General features: G+C 62.7%; 4 protein-coding genes across 5 annotated transcripts in view; 3 read left to right on the plus strand and 1 right to left on the minus strand.

Moving 5' to 3' along the window:
• Positions 1-4,876, plus strand: part of SEMA4G (semaphorin 4G) — a 28,664-nt gene extending 23,788 nt beyond the window's left edge. Inside the window, exons 6-16 of one of the 2 annotated variants that reach the window (XM_054276830.1) lie at positions 632-725; positions 916-1,029; positions 1,218-1,384; positions 1,523-1,692; positions 1,856-2,000; positions 2,078-2,300; positions 2,387-2,502; positions 2,827-2,978; positions 3,169-3,230; positions 3,312-4,574; positions 4,764-4,876. In XM_054276830.1, coding sequence (XP_054132805.1) covers positions 632-725; positions 916-1,029; positions 1,218-1,384; positions 1,523-1,692; positions 1,856-2,000; positions 2,078-2,300; positions 2,387-2,502; positions 2,827-2,978; positions 3,169-3,230; positions 3,312-4,168 — 2,100 coding nt within the window. In that variant the 3' untranslated portion in view covers positions 4,169-4,574; positions 4,764-4,876. The remainder of the gene's footprint in view (positions 1-631; positions 726-915; positions 1,030-1,217; positions 1,385-1,522; positions 1,693-1,855; positions 2,001-2,077; positions 2,301-2,386; positions 2,503-2,826; positions 2,979-3,168; positions 3,231-3,311; positions 4,575-4,763) is intronic. The other variant, XM_054276832.1, reaches the window with a different exon arrangement.
• Positions 4,877-5,795: 919 nt separating this feature from the next.
• On the minus strand, positions 5,796-6,840 carry MRPL43 (mitochondrial ribosomal protein L43). Its single transcript, XM_054276834.1, has 3 exons — positions 6,686-6,840; positions 6,236-6,348; positions 5,796-6,054 (listed from the first exon to the last, which is right to left on the minus strand). The coding sequence occupies exons 1-3, from the start codon at positions 6,814-6,816 to the stop codon at positions 5,840-5,842; spliced, it is 459 nt and encodes a 152-aa protein (XP_054132809.1). The 5' UTR covers positions 6,817-6,840; the 3' UTR covers positions 5,796-5,839.
• A 195-nt stretch (positions 6,841-7,035) lies between these two features.
• On the plus strand, positions 7,036-11,904 carry TWNK (twinkle mtDNA helicase). The gene is made up of 5 exons (XM_054276833.1): positions 7,036-8,296; positions 8,798-9,038; positions 9,707-9,814; positions 10,154-10,295; positions 10,865-11,904. Exons 1-5 carry the CDS (start codon positions 7,036-7,038, stop codon positions 11,117-11,119), a joined length of 2,007 nt encoding a protein of 668 aa, XP_054132808.1. The 3' UTR covers positions 11,120-11,904.
• A 2,011-nt stretch (positions 11,905-13,915) lies between these two features.
• LZTS2 (leucine zipper tumor suppressor 2) lies at positions 13,916-18,637 on the plus strand. The gene is made up of 7 exons (XM_054277291.1): positions 13,916-13,975; positions 14,091-14,192; positions 14,668-14,736; positions 15,756-16,196; positions 16,555-17,070; positions 17,597-17,866; positions 17,957-18,637. The coding sequence occupies exons 1-7, from the start codon at positions 13,916-13,918 to the stop codon at positions 18,632-18,634; spliced, it is 2,136 nt and encodes a 711-aa protein (XP_054133266.1). The 3' UTR covers positions 18,635-18,637.
• Positions 18,638-18,642: the final 5 nt, after the last annotated feature.

Genomic DNA, 18,642 nt, shown 5'->3' on the forward strand with positions numbered 1-18,642 from the left:
GCCGTTATTATTGGCAGTGTAGCTCCTTGAGTCAGTGGAGACTCAGTTGCCATTTGCCCACCTCCCTTCCTGAGCTGGGGGGCAAAGGGGCCCCGTGACCTTGCCTGCAGTGTGGCCAGGGAGCCCTGGAGAGCCTGTGCCTGTTCCCATGGCTGTGCTGCTGGTCCGGTTTGGCCCTCGCACACACTGGAAATTGGGTGGAGGAGCTGCCAAGCTGGAAGGGCCCTGTCATTATTTAACGTGCTTTGAACTGCAAACCCCAAAGAAAGTAACTCCTGCTATGACATGGACAGCACCTGGGGGGACTCCAGGCTGGCTGAGCAACATCTGCCAACCAGGCACTGTCTGGGGATACTGGCTGCACTGGCTGGCTCCTGCCTATGCCCGTGCAAAGCCCAGCTGGGGCTCCTCTTCCTCCCAGAGCCCTCTACTCACTCTTGGCTGGGGGCTGCAGCTGGCTGTGTGGTTTCTGACCAGCTGGAGGGTGCCAGGAGGGTTCTTCTTACTTGGACAAGGGCATGGCTATGGCCATCACTTTGTCCCTGCTAGCAGCCTCAGCGGAGAGCCTGAGGCTGGCAGGTGAGGTGGACCTGTCCCCTCCTGTCTAACCTGATTCCCTGTCCCCCTCAAGGATGCCAACAGGTTCATGTTGCCATCTCACTTTGAAGAAGGCAAGGAGAAGTGTCCATATGACCCTGCCCGTGGCTACACTGGGCTCATTGTGGGTAAGCAGCACCTTTCTGGGTCTGGTGGGGACATGCAGGATGCCACTGACCATGGCCCCATCCCAACACCTCTCCAGGGGGTGCCAGTGGTCCTCCCCCAACTCGTCTGCCTGGGGCAGTGGGGTGCTGGTGGCCTGTGGGGCTGTCCTCAGGCTGCAGGGCCATGCTGATGGGCACCTGCCCTGCACAGATGGAGGCTTGTACACAGCAACACGCTACGAGTTTCGGAGCCTCCCCGACATTCGGAGGAACCTGCACCAGCGGCCACTGAAAACAGAGGAGTCCCCACTGCACTGGCTGAATGGTGAGATGTCCCTGTTCCTCCCATCTCGTGGGCTGTGGCACACTGTGCATTGCCCTGGAGAGTGTGGAGCAGGTGTGGGGGATGGCTCTGGAGTCCTATGTGGTTTGCTCTGAGAAGGAACTGAGGCAGGGAGGGATTCCCCATTCTGTGTTGGTCTCCAATCACCACCTCTTGCTCCATGTCCCCAGACGCTGAGTTTGTGACCTCTGTGCTGGTCCGGGAGAGCAGGGACAGCCCTGTGGGTGACGATGACAAAATCTACTACTTCTTCATGGAGAGGGCAGGAGAGGAGACCACATCCTTCTTTGACAAGAGTCAGGTGGCCCGAGTGGCGCGGGTGGCCCGTGTCTGCAAGGTAGGCACGCTCCCAGCCAAGCACTGCTCCTGTTGGTGCAGGGGCAGCACGCCTCCGCCTGTGGGAAGACTGAGGCACAGGCAGAGGGGAATGAGCAACTGTCCAGCCTGTGCAGAAATGCTCTCTGCACCCTCCCAGAGCGATGTGGGGGGGAAGAAGATTCTGCAGCGCAAGTGGACGTCCTTCATGAAGGCACGCCTGGTCTGCTACATCCCCTACTACGAGGTGCTGCGCAGCGTCTGCAGCCTGGACGGGGGCGGCTGGGCCAGCACTGTCTTCTATGCTGCCTTCACACTCTCAGCACAGTGGTGAGTGGGGCAGCAGCCAAAAGGATCGGGGCTAAAAGTCTGCAGCATCAGGGCAGCCAGAGATGTGCGAGGGGATGTGCAGGCAGGTGCTAAGCACCTGGGGGTGCATTGGTTTGTAGCACCCATGTATCTGCCCAGGCTTAGGTGAGGTTCTGCTCCTCAGGAGGACCATGGAGGCCTCGGCCGTGTGCCGCTACGACATCTCGGCGGTGCAGCGTGCATTCGAGGGCCCTTACATGGAGTACCAGGACTGGGCTCGCAAATGGTCCCGCTACGACGGTGCAGTGCCCGAGCCCCGGCCCGGCTCCGTGAGTGCCTAGGGGTGCAGAGCAGGGGTGGCATGGGGCAGCTGCCTTCCTCTCTGACCCCTGTTTCCCCTGGGCAGTGCATCACGGACCACTCCCGCAGGAAGGGCTACAACTCCTCGCAGGACCTGCCCAACAGTGTCCTGGACTTTGTCAAGCTGCACCCACTCATGTTTGAGGAGGTGAAGCCAGCTGACGGGGAGCCGCTCCTGGTGAAGAAGAACGTGGTGTACAGCCAGCTGGCTGTAGACAGGGTGCAGGCCCTGGATGGTCGCTCCTACGATGTGCTCTTCATGGGGACAGGTGAGTGTGAGATGAGTTCGATGGGCCTCTGCTGGGCAAAGGCCACACCTCACTTTCCCTCCTGAATCCCCTGCTCTGCTCTCCAGGGGATGGCTGGATCCACAAGGCTGTGGTGGTGAACTCTGGCATCCACATTGTGGAAGAGGTGCAGGTGTTCAGGGACCTGCAGCCTGTGGAGAGCCTGGTGATCTCCCACATCCAGGTGAGGGGTGGAACAAGTAGGAGGAGACTACACATGGGGTATGCTTGTGCTGTGAAGCTGTCATTCTGCTGTTTGGGGTTTTGGGGGGACATGACTCCTGGATCACACCAGCTCAGGATATGTGCTAGAGCCCAGGGGAATAGCTTGGGGAAATGAACCAGCCTGGCCATCAGCACTGACTGGGAGCTAGGGGCTCTTCTCGTGCACACCCATGAAGGGAGAGCTGTGCTGTGGGGCTGGGGGAGATCTCTGGGCACCATAGGGCACTCCACAGCCCAGCAGCACCATGCCAGATCCATACTGAGCCAGCCCTTTCCCCCTCAGAGGAGCCTGTACGTGGGGGCAGCCAGCGGGATCGTGCAGGTGCCCCTGGCCTCCTGTGCCAAGTACTCCTCCTGCTATGACTGCATCCTCGCCCGGGACCCCTACTGTGCCTGGGATGGCAGGGCATGCCGCACCATCGCCACCACAGACAGGTAGGGATGGGCTGCCCATCTGCAGATGGGTCCCCATGAACCTTCCACTTGCCCAATCCCACGCTGTTTCACGTCACCCCAGAGCCAATCCCAAAGGTCTGGCATCTGACAGTGGGTGTCCTGGTGGCCGTGACCCCCATAAGGGGGAGCTCAGCTGAGGCTGTATGGCTGAGCCCCCCATGCCTTGCAGCACAGGGCTGGTGCAGGACATTCAAAGTGGCAACAAGGGATGCCGGAGCAGCTCTGGACGGGGTGAGTCTCTCCTGCCCTTCGGGACCATGGGGATGCTGGTGTCCAGCATCCCTTAGAATAGCTGGGAGAGGTGCAAGGCAGTGCGTGTCCCCACAGGCTCCCTGCTGTGGAAGAACCGGACGGTGCTGCAGGGGGACGATGTGCTGCTGCCCTGCGACCAGCGCTCCAACCTGGCCCGAGCCGTGTGGATGATGAACGGCAGCGAAGTGCTGGGCACGGGGCAGGACCGGCTGCGCGTGGGGGTGGACGGGCTGCTGGTGACGGACACGCTGCCCCAGCACAGCGGCGAGTACCGCTGCTACGGCGAGGAGCAGGGTCTCCGGACACTGTTGGCTACCTACAGCCTCTCCGTGCTGCCCGAGCTGCCCCGCAGCCCTACGGCTGCCCCATCACCCCATGCCGCCAGCCAGACGACCAACGACATGAAGGTGGCTTACATTTCTGCCATCGTCACCTTGGTGGTGCTCTGCACCGTGCTCAGCATCATCCTCCTGTACATGTCCTGCCTGGAGAAGCGCAAGGGCAAGTATGTGCTAGGGGAGCCGCGGCCAGCCAGCGTGGAGCTGCAGACCGTCTCGGCCAACTGCCTGCGCAAGGGCCACCGGGAGGAGGAGGAGGAAGAGCTCACCTACCCCGACGGCTGCCTGCGGATCATCCCCGGCGAGGCGCCCACGGCAGCCACCTCCCCAGCCAAGGAGCAGCCGGCTGCCACGCCCCCAGTGCCACCCCCGCTGCCAGCCGAGCTCACCAATGGCGTGGGGGCTCTGCCCAACGTCCTGCGCAAGATGAACGGCAACAGCTACATGCTGCTGCAGCAGCAGGAGGAGCCGCTGGCCTCCCCGCTCTACAGCGCGTCCTTCACCGAGGAGCTCAGCAAAATCCTGGAGAAGCGAAAACACACGCAACTGGTGGAAAAGCTGGACGAGAGCTCCGTGTAGGGGCTGGGGAGGGGGGTCCTGCCAGTGGGGCCCTCCTCCCCTCCAGCCCCTTCTCCCACCCTTTGCCAGCAGTATTACAAGTCTCAGGCAAAACTACCTCCTTGATGGCAGAGCTGGGCCGGGCCCAGGCTGAGCCATTCCTTTGGCATTCATTCACTTCTGAGACTTACTGTACAGAAAAAAAGGAACAAGTACCTATTTAAATTTTGAGCTCTATTTATGTATAAAAACTCACTGACAGTGGCCACGAGCTGGAGACAGGAGCTCCAGGAAGGTGGACATTATAGGGAAGGAGAGTTTTTGTCTGTTCACCCAGGCGTGAGAGAGACGCTGTTGTGGATGTGTGGACTTGGCCAGCCTTGGCTGGGTGTCCCTTGGCACACAGGAGCTGGATAGCTGCTGAGAGGTGGGTGAAGAGCATGGAGGGGGGCTGAGGGCTGACAGGGCACAGGATCCCTTGCTGATGGAGGGCTGGTGGGTTTTTCCCAGCTGCCAGTCCTCAGGCAGGAGAGGGGCCCTGGACACATCTCACATTGTGAGGGGTGGTCTCAGTGGCTTCCAGCCCCTACCTGCTCTTCTGCATCTGCCCCCTCAGGGTTTCCTCTCTGGGAGAGGATGGTTTGGCGAGGCACAAGAGACAGGGCAAGGAGCTGATGTCCTGAATACCCTGGAGCAGCTGGTGAAGGGGCATGCGCCCACTGCAGAGGCCAGAAGAGGCCACAGGTGAAATATGGGGCTGGGTGCACTGGGGAGGTGGCACCCCCAGGCCCTCCAACCCTGACAGACGGGGCTCTGCTCCCTTTTCCCAGGGCATTGGATGCAGCAGCAGGCAGCAAGATGCACTAGCAGCAGGACTGGCAGCTACCACCGTGCCCTACAGCACGACAAGGGAGCGGCACATCATCCACATGCCCCTGATGTCTGCAGTGCCCCTGTGGCTCCAAGCACAACATGTTTCTGCCCTCCTGTGCAGGGACGTTGGTGAACTGGAGTTCAGGCACAGCCCTGCCACCCATGACGAAATGTGCGGGCAGGGAAATGTCCTCACATGGTGAGGAAGAAGAATCTTGGACAAGGGCCTGCCTCCCTTTGGAGCCTTCTCTTCATGGCACTTTCCATGGAGCAGCCACAGTTCCTAAATCTTCCCAACTGTTTCTGCAACTGCCACCTCCTGGGGACTGAGAGATGGGGGTGACAAAAGCATCTCATGCTCCAGGGACAGTGTGGTGACACTGGAGAAGCTGGGGAGGGACACACCTGTGGGGGTCCATGTCCTCCCCCATGTTCCTTGCTCATAGCTCCATGATCAGGACATGGCCAAGGGCTCAGCCCTGTAGGGGAAACAGGAGATGGGTGACAACCCCAAGGGTCTCTCACAAGCTGCAGCTCAGGCCTCCTATTCCAGGAGAGTGAGGCTTAGCAGGAAAAGGCAAGAGTTGCACACTCTGTCACCCTGCCCCAGCCCTTGTTTTTGCTGCAAGAAGGGGGAGTGAGCCACCCTCAAGGACCACCCACAACCCTCCAAGGAGGGGCATCACTCTGTGTCTGGCACTCCTCATGCACAGCTCCACATTCCCCCAGCAATAAAAATGGCTCTGTCTGGACGTGGTGTAGCAGTGTTCCTCTAAAGGCAGGAGAAATGGATGCAGAGACGTGGGGGTGGAGGAGGCTTTATTGGGGCTGCAGGCGCGGGCCCTGGACAGTGAGGATGGAGGGTTTGTTGGTGAGGGGGTGCCACTGGCCCTGGACGCTGGGGTTGTCAGTGTGGAAGGGCTTGCGGATGCGGATGATGTCCAGGCCGGACTGGTTGGCCAGCTTGGTGGCCAGCTGCACGATCTCCTCACTTGTCTTGCTGGCAATGAGCTCGTCCCGCACCGTCCCGTTCACTGCAGCAGAGTGAGGGGGTCAGGCTGCGATCCCCCCACTCCACAGCCTCCGGGGTGCAGCTGCTGCTCCCCTATCCCACAGCAGCTGCCCTGGCACCATCTGCGCCGGGCAGAGGTGGTACAGAGCCAGGGCAGGACAGGGAGACCCCCCCGTCCCCTCCCCAAGCCCCCCAGCACTCACAGTACTCGGCCCGCAGCACAGGGGCCGGGCCCGGGCCCGAGTGGGGGCTCACGTAGAGGACGACATCGGGGTGCTGCCGGGCGAAGTCCTGTGCCGCCTCCTCCACGAACTGCCTGGGGGCCAGAGGGGACCCTCAGCCCCAGCCGGGCCACAGAAGGGACGAATCGCCACAGCCGCCAGACATGGGTCACCGTCCGCCCGTGCCGGGCCCACGGGAGGGGTCACAGCGCAGAATTTGGGGTGATGCCCCCGGTGCCGCCTTCTGGCTCCTGCCCCGTCCCGCAGGAGGCTGGGGGTCCCACCCCGCCGCTGCCCCCCGTGTGATCAGCGACAGCAGCACTGTCCCTTCCCCACGCTGACAGGCCCGGGGAAGACCCGTCCTGCCGCTTAAGGGGTCAGCAGGCTCCCCCCGCCCTATCCCCGGCAGTCGGGTGGTGCCGCCGGCGGTACCTGGCGCCGCGGGCGTCGGCCGCGGTGGGGCTGAAGAGGAGCTGCAGGCGCTGGAGCTGCCGCACGTACCGGCCCACGCCGTTGTGCAGCACGGCGGTCAGGAACCGGCTGGGAGACCCGCGGCCCGTCATGGTTCCGCGCTCACCCGGAGCCGGAACCGGCGGCAGGGGCGGGACGGGGCAGCCCCGACCGCGCCGGGAAGTGACGCGCCGGGAGCGGGAGCGGCAATGGCGGTGTCCGTGCGGACCCACGTGGGGGCTGCGGCCTGAGCGGCTCGGCGGGGCCGGGGGCCGCGGGGCAGCCGCCCATGCAGAGCGGCGGCGGCGCGGGCGGGTGCCGGGGCGGTCAGGATGGCGCTGGTGCCCCTGCGGCCCGGGAGAGCCGCCAGCCGCCTCCTGCCGCTGCTGTGCGGGGGGGCCAGGAGCAAGGGAGCCTCGCTGAGCCCCGGCGCGCCGGGCCGCCTCGGCCAGCGGCGCTACAAGAAGGGCGTGCTGCCCTCCCCCGACGGGCCCGCGCCCTCCGTCTCCATCACCGAGATTCGCCAGTACCTGCGGGCGCAGGACATCCCCTTCCACGATGGGTACAGCTGCCTGCACACCCCCAGCCTCTTCACCGGCGACCGCGGGGACCAGCCGCTGTCCGCCAATGCCCCGTTCACGCTTTTCATTGACAAGACCACGGGCAGCTTCCTGTGCACTGCCACCCTGGCCGAGGGCACCTGGCAGGACTTCCAGGCTAACGTGGAAATGCGGCACCATGGCGTTACCCCCATTCCCCCTGCCAGCTCGGAGGAGACGGAGGAGGAAATGCGACAGGCTCGCGAGGATGCCCGCTGCATCTGGGAACGGGCTCTGCCGCTCTGGGAGCTGCTGGATGAGAAGGAGACCAAGGAGACCAAGGCTTTGTTTGGTATCTCCCAGGTGACAGATGCCACCTTGAAACGTTTCGGTGTGCGTTATCTGAGGGCTGCCAGGTCTCTCGTCTTCCCCTGGTTCAGTCCTCAAGATGCGACCCTGAAGGGCCTGAAGCTCCTGAGGGTGGAGAAAAAGGGGGGCACAAAAACTTACGTGGAAGAGACATTACCCCGCTTCGATTCCTATCGCAATCTTTTCGGGCTGCCCCTGATTGGCCGCCGAGACACAGAGCTAGTGTTAACCGGCTGGGAGCTGGATGCCCTGGCCCTGCACCAAGCGGCAGGAGTGGCCAGCCTGGCCCTGCCGCGGGGGGCCAGCTCCCTGCCTCCCACCCTTCTTCCCTACCTGGAGCAGTTCAAGCGCATCACGCTGTGGCTCGGCGAGGACTTGCGCTCCTGGGAAGCTGCCAAGCTCTTTGCTCGCAAGCTGAGCCTCAAGCGCTGCTCTCTGGTGCGCCCTGGCAACCTGCAGCCCCGGCCCTTGGAGGCTCTGAACCAGGGCCTGAACGTCACCAAAATCCTACGTTCTGCCCTGCTTGCCAGCCACAAATCCATCATCTCCTTCCGGCAGCTGCGCGAGGAGGTGTTCGGGGAGCTGGTGAACACTGAACAGGTGTCTGGTGTCAAGTGGACACGCTTCCCTGAGCTCAACAAGCTCCTCAAAGGGCACCGCAGAGGGGAGCTCACCATCTTCACAGGTAACGGGCACGACGACTGGCGGACAGGGCGAGCAGAGGGGTGTTTGCTGGCTTCACCCTCCTGCGGGTGGTGCCTCACGAGTCTTCCAGGTCTCTTTCTGCTCAAGGCTTTTGCTGAGCCTGTCTTGCGGGTGTTTGAGAGGCTGGGGTGCATTCCTCAGTTCTGTGGGACTGTGCATGCCGATGTGGTGAAGGGTCCCTGCCTGGGGCAGTGTAGGAAGTTCTGGGCTGTCCCTTACCCCTGCTCCCCTCCCTGTGCTCACCCTACTGGCTGCCCAGCCCTTCACAGGGACCTGTGGAGATCCATAAGCTGTGGGAGGCCGTGCCCAAGCACCCAAGTGTGTTGTGTGGCATGAGAAGTTTGTTTATGGTCTGAGTGCTTCAGATGGGCTTCTCTTGCCCCAGTCCCTCGTGCTTCCACCTCTAAACAACCCCCCAACACGGTCAGGATGGGTCAGATCATCTCCCCAGCTAATTCTCCTGTTGTTGTCCTCGTACCAGGCCCAACGGGCAGTGGGAAGACCACGTTTATCAGCGAGTATGCACTGGACCTGTGCATGCAGGGCGTGTGCACGCTGTGGGGCAGCTTTGAGATCAACAACGTCCGTCTGGCCAAAATCATGCTGACACAGTTTGCTGGCCGGCGCCTGGAGGACCAGCTAGAGCTGTATGATGAGTGGGCTGATCGCTTCGAGGAGCTCCCGCTCTACTTCATGACCTTCCATGGCCAGCAGAACATCAAGTATGGTCCTGCACCTCCATTCTCAGTGGCATTTACCCCTCACGGCATGTGCTGCAGGGCCCTGGGGAGCTGGGGCTCTTCCCCCGCAGTGAGTCACAGATTTGGGGCTGGCAGGAGTCACATTGGGACTGTTCAAGTCCCAGGGTTGGTGTGTGGGGACTGTGTGGCCAACCACCTTTGTTCCTCCTGTCACGGGGACTCTCACAGATTCTCTCTGGGGTGGGGGTGAAGGAGGAGACTTGATCCCGTGCTGCTCTGAAGCCAGCCTGTGCCCATGGCAGGACATGTCCCCTCACACCCTGCTTACCTGCAGTGCTGTTGTTTGCTGAAGAAGGAGAACAGGCACCTCTAACTCCTTTTATTCATCAGGCGCTGTTCACCTGCATGCATCCCTGTGTGCCCTGAGGATCCCTGTGGGCTGGGGGCATTGTAGGGCAGTAGACAGGGACTGTGTGGGCAGTGCTGGGTCCTTCTGATCCCAGCTACCTTTCCCTGGGGGATGGGGCTGCACCTGCTATACAGTGGGGGAGGTGCAGAGGTGGGATGCACTCACATCCCATCAGGACCTGGTACCTTCCAGCTCTTTCTCTGCATCCCTTTGCCTGTCTCAGCATTCCCATCCCTACCTCCACTAATCCCTGGGGCTGATCCTGATCTCCTCTGCTCAGGACAGTGATTGACACCATGCAGCACGCAGTCTACATGTACGACATCACCCACGTGGTTGTTGACAATCTCCAGTTCATGATGGGACATGAGCACCTCTCTGTGGACAGGTAGTCCTCCTTCAATCTGACCCTTCCTTTCTCTGTCACCCTCACTGCTGGAGCTGTCCCTGTCAGTTGTCACTCCAGAGTCTGGGGTTCTGTACAGGGTGTCACCTTTACTCCTCTCTGGCCACTCTGTTTCATTAAAGGGCAACCAGTGCCCTAAGGAGGAAGAGGTGGGAAGGGGTGAGCAGATCACCAGCCATCCCTGCCATACCACATCCCTCTTCCCGTGTGGGCTTGTTTGCCTCACGTTCCTGGGTGGTTTCTGCTGTGGGGATCAGCACCTCACTGCCTCCTGCCACTGAGCAGTGCCAGCCCCTGACCCCGTTCTTGCTGCTGTGGCAGGCTCGCTGCCCAGGACTTCATCGTTGGTGCCTTCCGCAAGTTTGCCACGGACAACACGTGCCACATCACCCTGATCATCCATCCTCGCAAGGAGGATGATGAGAAGGAGCTGCAGACAGCCTCCATCTTCGGCTCTGCCAAGGTGAGCTGGCCCTTCCTGTCCCTTGGGCACAGTGTGTTCCTAGAAAGGGGCTAGGATGTGTTGGGCAGTTGTCCTCAGCTGCCATCAATGCCCTGGATCATCACTGGGGACTTAAAAGGTGTGGAATGTCTCCCAGAGTCCTGATGCAGGCAGAGAGCAAACCCATTGTCAGCTAAAGCTCTGTTGGGGCTTTAGGTGCATTTAATTAATACTGACTGTGGGTGGAATGTAGTAGGAGATAATTAAAGAGGGAGGCAGGGAGGGTGTGGGGACGGGCTCTGAGTGTTCCAGTCTCTTCCGTGATGCTGACCAGCCCTGCAGTTGTGGGCAGGAGGTTCTCTCTGTGCACAGCCCTCCAGTGATCCCATTTCCCCAGGGTGGGCTGTGGCACAGGATGTGCTTGGTGGGTCATTGGGCATTCCAGGGGAACACAAGGGGTTGGTGCTGGGGAAATGCTGGAGTTGCTGTTGCATAGGGTGCCCTGTAAAAGGGTTTAAAGCAGCTGGGAAAGTGTTTGTGACTCTGGCAGCATTCCTGGCACCCTCCTGGAGATGTTTTCCTCTCCCCAGGCCAGCCAGGAGGCCGACAACGTCCTGATCCTGCAGGACCGTAAGCTGGTGACAGGGCCAGGGAAGCGCTACCTGCAGGTGTCCAAGAATCGCTTCGACGGGGACGTGGGTATCTTCCCTCTGGAGTTCAGCAAGGCCTCGCTCTCCTTCTCATCTTCCAAAAGCAAGGTCAGGCTGAAGAAGATGAAGGAGGAGAAGGAGATTTTAGCCAACAAAATCGTGGAGGGAGGCTCAGGAGCCTCCAAGAAGCCATGAGCCCAGCAGGTCTCTTCCTCAGCTTGTCTGGGGGAACAGATCCTAGTTCTGGCAGCCCAAGGCTGGAATATGCCAGCTTCTCTTCCCTGGGAGCCTCTGCCATGGGGCTCTGTGGCCCTTTCTCCTGCATGAACAAACCTCTTGACCACCAGCACAGTGTCCGAGATGGGGGACCACCATGAGAGGAAGAGTGGTCCCATCCTGGTGAAGAGTGGATGGGGAAGGTGCTTTGACAAACACTGGCTGCTCCATGTTGGTGCTGAGTGCTGGGAGCATGGTGAGAATGGAGGCAGAGTGAACTGGATGATGATGGAGATGATCTGCAGGTCCTAGACTTGGGTGTCTCTGGACCTGGAGCAGGTTGTTAAATTGTGTCTGAAATGAAGCTGAAATCCTGAGCTATCACTGAACTGGGAGGGGATTGTGGGAGGCAACTATGCAGAGGGCCACGTAGTAGAAATCTCCCTGTCACAGATAGGGTCTGTGGGCTCAATCCTGCATGGGATGGAGCCAGCAAGGGAAGGATGGTGAAGGAAAGTGTGGGAGATTGTGGGTGGCTCATGCTCCAGGGTGGGAGCAGGTGTTACATGGAACTTGCTGTGTCTACCTGCTGGGCTGGTGCCTGACCTGGCCCTCTTTGCTCAGGGTCTCCCAAGCCCCTTTCTCTGGGGGGACATCACCAGCAATAAAACCATGTGGGGAACAGTCCTGCCTTGCTCTGCTGGGTTTGGGGGAGCTGCCATCCCCCCTGTCCTCAGGGCTGTGGGCAGCAAATACTGTGACCTGACTAGAAATACTGTGACCTGACTAGTCCTTGCCATGGTAGGGAGTGTCCATGGCTGGATCTTGGTCTAATCCCTTTGATTTTTTCCCTCTTTCTAGTTTTATTAAAGCATAAATCTGAGTGTCTTTTTGTCTCTGTGACTGGAGTACCCTTGGTCTGGGGGGAGTACCCTGGCCAGGGAGGAGGTGCCCCCCTGATGATGTCCCTGCTGCACTGAGCATCCTGCCCCAGCCCTGACACATGGGATTATTACCAACCTCCATGCTGGGAATAGTTATAACCTGAGCCATAATGAGGGCCTAGAGCAGGCAGGTGGTACACACCCAGCCCTGGGTTTCCGGGGTGCACTAGCTCACCTGGAGAGCACCCTTGGGTGCTGTCAGTGCAGGTGTGAGCACCCACAGGCAGGACAGGGGTGGTGGCAGAGGAGGGTCCTGGGGAAGCAGAGGTAAGGCAGGGGGGAGTGGAGCTGGGTCAGGGTTCACATGGCGGTGTGGGTGGGGGCTGTGGGTTTCCCCTCTCAGCCCAAGGGTTCCCTCCCTCTCGCTGGCTTCCATTTGACCCAGTCTGGTTCAGGTGAGGTGCTGTCATGGGGGACTAGAGTGGAAGGAAGGCAGTGGGATAGCCTAGGGCCCCATCTCCTACCTGTCCCTCCATGGGCCCTAGAGGGCGTGAAGAAGCTGAGTCTGTGGGGAGATGCTGGCTGCTCCCAGACCCTGGGGGGCAGGTGGTTTCTTGAGGGTTTATTTTATTCTCCTTTTGCCCCGGTTTGGGTCTCCACGAAAGGCTAGAGGATGGCAATAGCTGTAACAACTCTTGGGGAGGCACGGTGTGATGTCAAGCGGGGCAAAGGCCCTCCGGCCCCTTAACAGAGTGCTGGGCTCACCAAATAATTGCGGAGGGGGCACAGTCTAGAGAGGGAGCATAATCAACCCAGAGACCCGGAGATACTTTGAGGGTACAGAATCCTGAGAGGGGGGGCTTGGCTGAGGGAGAGAGGGGATGAGCTCCGGGAATCCCCCGGGACGGAGGTGACCGGGAACGTCCCGGGCGGGGTCCCCGCGCCCCTCCCGTTACCCCCGTGCCCCGGCCCCTGTCCGGGGGGCGTGACCACATGAGGGGGCGGAACCTCGGGGGCGTGGTCAAAGGGGCGGGGCCTGCTCGGGGCGGGGCCGGGGCGCGGCGCGGAGCGGGAGGCGGCGGCGGGGCCGCGGTGAGTGCGGGGGCCGGGCCGGGGGCGCCCGGGGGTCCCGTGGGGCCGGCGGGGCGCGGGGACGCTCCGAGGAGTTGGCTGGTGGGGTGCTTCGGGGGGAGCTGCCGGCCCTTGGGGTGTTGTGGGGCCGGACCCCCCGGGGCCGATTTGGGGGGGTCCGGGGGCTGGGGGGGCAGCGGCGGCCCTGGAGCTCCGTGCGGTGCTTTGGGGACGTTTCGGGGCACTTCGGGACGGTCCTGCGAATGCAGAGGCCCAGGGGCTCGATGAGGTAGTTGAGGGGGTCGCGGGGCACTTTTGGGGTGCTTGAGGGGCGAACTATGGGGCAGTGCAGGCCTAGGCGCTCCGTGGGGCACTTTGGGGGTGTTTTGGAGCACTTTGGGGTGGTTTAGGAGCACTTTAGGGGCGGGGTGGTGCAGCAAAGGCCCAGGAACGCCGTGAAGCATTTTAGGGGTGTCATGGGGAACTTTGGGGATGGTTTAGGGCAGAGTGGGTGAGCTGTAGTGCAGTGGGGCCCACGGGCACCGTGGGGCATTTCAGGGTGCTGTGGGGTTGGGATGGGTGGGAGCACCGCGGGTCAGGCTCGGCGCTCTGGGGCTCAATGGGGCAGCGGAAGGTGTGTGGGAGGGCGGGGGGGGGGCGTTGGGCGGGCAAGGGGGGCAGCATCACTGAGGGAACCTCAGGATGCTGGGGGCCTGGAGAGGGGCACAGCCGGGCACAGATGGTGTCCGTCCCAAATATGGGGTGTGTGGGGAGGGACGGGGGCTGACCCTCATTCCCTCTGCTTGGGGGTGGCCCTGAGATGCCGTCGAGGCACGGGGGTCCCGGGGGCCCCGAATCCCCACAGCTGCTCAGGGTGGAGGTCTGGCAGAGCAGGGACCGACAGTTCCCTTGCTATTTAGGGGTCGGAACGGTGGGATCCGGCAGCGCTGTGCTCCGGCCGGAGTGGCTGGAGGTGACGCCACCCCAGTTGGTGACTGGTTTTACTGGGTGGCTGGAGGCCGGGCTGGACACTCTCTCCCTCCGCGGGCGGCCCTGGGACCCTCTCGGCAGGCCGGGGGGCTGGGGGGAGGCAGAAGGTAAAGTCTGTTCCCACCGCCTGCATGGCGGGGCCCCAGAAGTGACCGTGTCCCCTGCTGGCTGTGCAGGGACCCACTGTCCTGTCCCCAGGGCTGTCTGTCCCCTTGACCTGCACATCCTGGGGACTTTAGCTGGGGTATGGGGTACTGTGCCTTGGCTGGCTGGGCTGGGGGGGTCCATTAGATGTCCCTTTGGTGTTCCTGGTCCCCGATTCCCTTTCCTCTGGCAGCAGCAGGTTCCCAGTGGCGGGCTCTTGTCCTCACCACACTTCCAGGGTTGACCGCAGCCCACCCTGGGTGCCAGGAGCAGCACACCCGCCGCCGGGCTCCCGTGCCACCCTCAGTGCCACGCTGGCACCACCTGCCTTGGCCCTGCCGGCCGGGGCATTTGGGGGGGAGGGGGCAGCGGGGAGCACGAGGGACCCTGCTGCCGTTCAGCCCCCCGACCCCCTCCTCTTCCTCCTCCCCGCTTCAGGGGCCGGCGGAGCCGTGTTCACGGTGCGGAGGGCCGAGAGGACCGGACGGATGGGCAGCGGCTGGCGAGGTGAGCGGAGCTGTGGGGGGGGTCCCCACCTGCCCCCCCGGGGGTATCACGAGCACGGAGTGAGGTCACGGTGCCTGCGGATGGCACGTGCCGGTGGGGGTGACGGTGGCGGGGGGGTTGGCTCGCCGGCATCTCTGCCCTGCTCGCCCCTCCCCGGGCGCTGGCAGGCGGATTGATTTCAGGTGACAGCTCGGCGGGCGAGACCGTGCGGGCAGCGCCCCCCCCCCCCGCCCGCGCCCTGTGCCAGCCGCAGCCATGTGCGAGATGCGATGAGGCAGCAGGGGATGGATCCGGCCCGTCGGCCGGCTCCCGTCACGCGGGCGTATGGCGTGGGTTGGGGCAGGGGGAGTCACAGCAGAGACCGGCAGAGCCCCCCCAGCTGGAGGGGTGGGAACAGGCCTCCGTGTGTTGGGGCTGGGAAAGAGCCTGGTGCCCCCCTGGCAGCTTCCCCCTTGGTGGCCCTCTCCAGGGAACCCTGTGCCCCAGTGTGGATGGTTGGAGGTGGAAAGCAGGCTCTGTGGGGTCACTGCTGAGAGGTGGGGGCTGTGGGGCAGAGGAAGTGGATGACCCTGCTGTGTGGGGCTGTCCCTGCCCTCTATGATGCCCATGAGGCAGACAGGCGGGCAGGCTGCCTGTGAGCCAGCTCTCTGCAGGCCTCTCAGGATTCGCCTCCAATCCTGGCACACTTCCCGTGGCAGGGTCACGCCAGGGCACGGCACGAGGCAGGACTGCGTCGCCACTGCCCTGCTGTGCCACCAGCACCCCAGAGCCCCTGGCAGCCCCAGGCTGCTCCATTGGAGTGCTGAGGCTGGCATGGGGATTCCTAGTACCACTTCCCCCCAACTAATCCTGATTTTGTTCTGATTCATTTGGCATCTCCTGCCCTTGGGCCAACCTTCACTTAAAAGGTTGGGGATGGTGACTCGGGACCTGGGGATGCCCCCATGCCCACCTGGGTGGGTGGTGGGACACTGTTGTCAGTGCCCATGGCTCTGATGCCCTGTCTCCCTTGCCTGCAGGCTGCCCACGTGCCCCTGCCCGCCGGGGGCCCCCCCGCCATGGCCATTGTGCAGACGCTGCCAGTGCCCCTTGAGGCCGTATCTGAGGGGGCCACACAGCTCCGCGCCACTGTCCGCTCACCCCCTGCCGCCATGGGCAGCGTGGGCAGCCTCCTGCCCGTCCGGCCTCGCCACGACTGCGCAAGTGACGGGGACCCCTCCGCCGCCTCCTTCTGCAAGCAGGAGGGGCTACCCCGAGCCACTCCTGAGGAGCCCCGCGTGTCTGTGCCTGGTGTCACCCACTCCTACGCCAATGGGGGCTTCTGTGGCGACTGGCTTGATGCCTCCTCTCCTGCCAGCCCCTGCAGCGACTCAGATGATCTCCGTGATGACCAAGCACCAAGTGATCACCTTCGGGGGCCGCCCCCCAAGCTTGTACCTGTCTCTGGCAAGCTGGAAGAGGTAGGGGGGCAGCAGCAGGGTGGGTGGGCGTGTGCTGCAGTCTTGACTTTCCACCCTGTGCCACACTGGGACTGTTGGCTCAGATGTGTGAAATGGGGTCATATGGCCACACTTCTGGTATCCCTGGAAAAGTGGCAGTCTCTATGCTCTTAATGTCCCCTCCATCATGTCAAGGGTGTCTGGGGAATTCACCTGAACACGCATGGAAAGGCAATGAAGTGGGTGGTGACTGGCCTCTGCGTCCTTTGGAGTGTGAAGGCATCAGGGCTGGGCACACCCACTGTAACATTCCTAGGCAGCCCTTTTTGGGGCTAATGGGTCCTCCCCATCTCCTCACTTTTCCCTCTTTTCCTGGCAGAGTGTGGAGAAGACCCTGATCCGCCCCATGGCCTTCAAGCCAGTGGTATCCAAGCTTCGGAATGCCCAGCCAGGTACACGCCTAGGGCTCTCAGAGAGCCAGGTGAGCCTCACCCACTTGCTGGCTGCTGAGAAGCCTGGCTCTCTGAGCTGCCGTGCCAGCACACTCTCGGACTCGGGGCGCAACTCCCTCTCCAGCCTGCCCACTTACAGCACGGGCTGCAGCCAGCACCCAGAGGTGGGTGCCCTGCCGACCACCCCCCATGGCCCCCTTGACCCTCCGGGGGGCTGCCGCCCCTCCAACTCGGACAGCGGGCGCTCATCCTCCAGCAAGAGCACGGGCTCGCTGAGCGGCCGGGGCCGGCCCTCCTCAGAGAGTGGCTCCTGCGGGCGCTCCCCCCTGCCTGGCGAGGAGGCCGTGCTGGTGCGGGAGCTGGAGGACAAGCTGCGGGAGAGGGAGGCCGAGCTGCGGCTCCTGTGGGACAGCCTGGATGAGAATGAGGTGGCCATCTGCCAGGTATGTCCCTGGTGTCCTCATGTCCCGTACTTGTCCCTCTCCCTGGACACAGGTGTTGACATTACCCCTGGTTGGGAGTAGGAACCTACTTTAAGGACCCATTACAGATCCTTGCAGAGGGATACATTTTCCTGTGGGTCTGGGTATGTGGATTTTTCCCACCAGCTGGGTGGTCTGATGTAGTCCATGGGGGAGTCTTGTATGACCCATGGGACCAGTTGTAGAGACTGGGGTGCCTTAGCTTGGGATGTCCTTTTTTGAATGAACCTGGGACCTGTGGCTTCTCCCTGCTTGTGATGGAGCTGAAGGAGCCCTATAAGCTCTGGTGGTGCTAACATGGGGGGCCTATGCAGAAGGATAGGGGAGCACAAGGAGGTGTGTACCACCACACTGCACTCTTCCTGGACCCTTCCTCCGTTTGGGGTAGATGTGCTGCCCCTTCCCTGTGATGCCAATCTTGGAGATGGCAGGTGAAGTGGGAGGGTGCTGTGCTGCCCTCCCAGCACCTGTGCATCCCCTGGCCCAGGTGTTTGAGGAGAAGCAGCGTCGGTGTGAGCAGGAGCTGGAGGGGCTGCGGCAGCGCTGTGCGGCCCAGGCGCGGCAGGCGGCCCACGCAGCACATCGGGGGCAGCAGGTCCTGCAGCTCCAGGTGCTGCAGTTGCAGCAGGAGAAGAAGCAGCTGCAGGAGGACTTGACCCAGCTGCTGCAGGAGCATGAACTGCTGGAGCGTCGCTGTGCCTCCTTCCAGCGGGAGCGCACTGAGCTGGCACCCCGGCTGGAGGAGACCAAATGGGAGGTGAGTCACCCAGCAGCACCAGGCACGTCAGGGGGTGCAGGCTGTGGCTGGGGGGTCCCGGCGGGCGCCTGAACCCCATCATCCCCACAGGTGTGCCAGAAGTCGGGGGAGATCTCTCTGCTGAAGCAGCAGCTGAAAGAAGCGCAGGCGGAGCTGGCGCAGCGGGGTGCCGAGCTGCTGGGGCTGCGGGCTCAGCTGCGGGAGGCGCGGGCGCAGCTGCAGGCGGGCGAGCGGCGGGCGCAGGGGCTGCAGGAGGCCGCCCGCCTCAAGGCGCTGGAGCTGGAGGTCTGTGCCAATGAACTGCAGCGCCGCAAGAGCGAGGCCGACCTCTTCCGCGCCAAAGCCGGCCGGCTCGAGCAGGAGGTGGTGGGGCTGCGGGAAGCTGCCCGCGGGCGATGCCCACCAGGCACCGGTGAAGGGTGCCCCCCGCCTGGGGAAGGATGCCCCCCTGCCAGCGAGGAGCCCCGGAGCAGCGCGGGGCTGCGGCGGCAGCTGGAGCGGCTGCGGGCGGAGGTGGCGCTGGAGCGGCGGCGTGGGCAGGAGCAGCGGGATGCCTTCGAGCAGGAGCGCGGCACGTGGCAGGGCGAGAAGGAGCGCGTCATCCGCTACCAGAAGCAGCTGCAGTACAGCTACATCCAGATGTACCGGCGCAACCGGCGGCTCGAGCAGCGGCTCCAGCATCTCCGGCTTCAGGGCGAGGACCCCCTGCCCGAGCCCTGTGACCCACCGGACCCGCCCTTTGAGGAGATAACAGCCACCGAGATCTGAGATGCTGC

Source organism: Melozone crissalis, unplaced genomic scaffold (assembly GCF_028551555.1).
Source record: "Melozone crissalis strain CALT ecotype California unplaced genomic scaffold, PUWL_Pcris_2 ptg000019l_1, whole genome shotgun sequence".
Classification (NCBI taxonomy): Eukaryota; Metazoa; Chordata; class Aves; order Passeriformes; family Passerellidae; genus Melozone; species Melozone crissalis.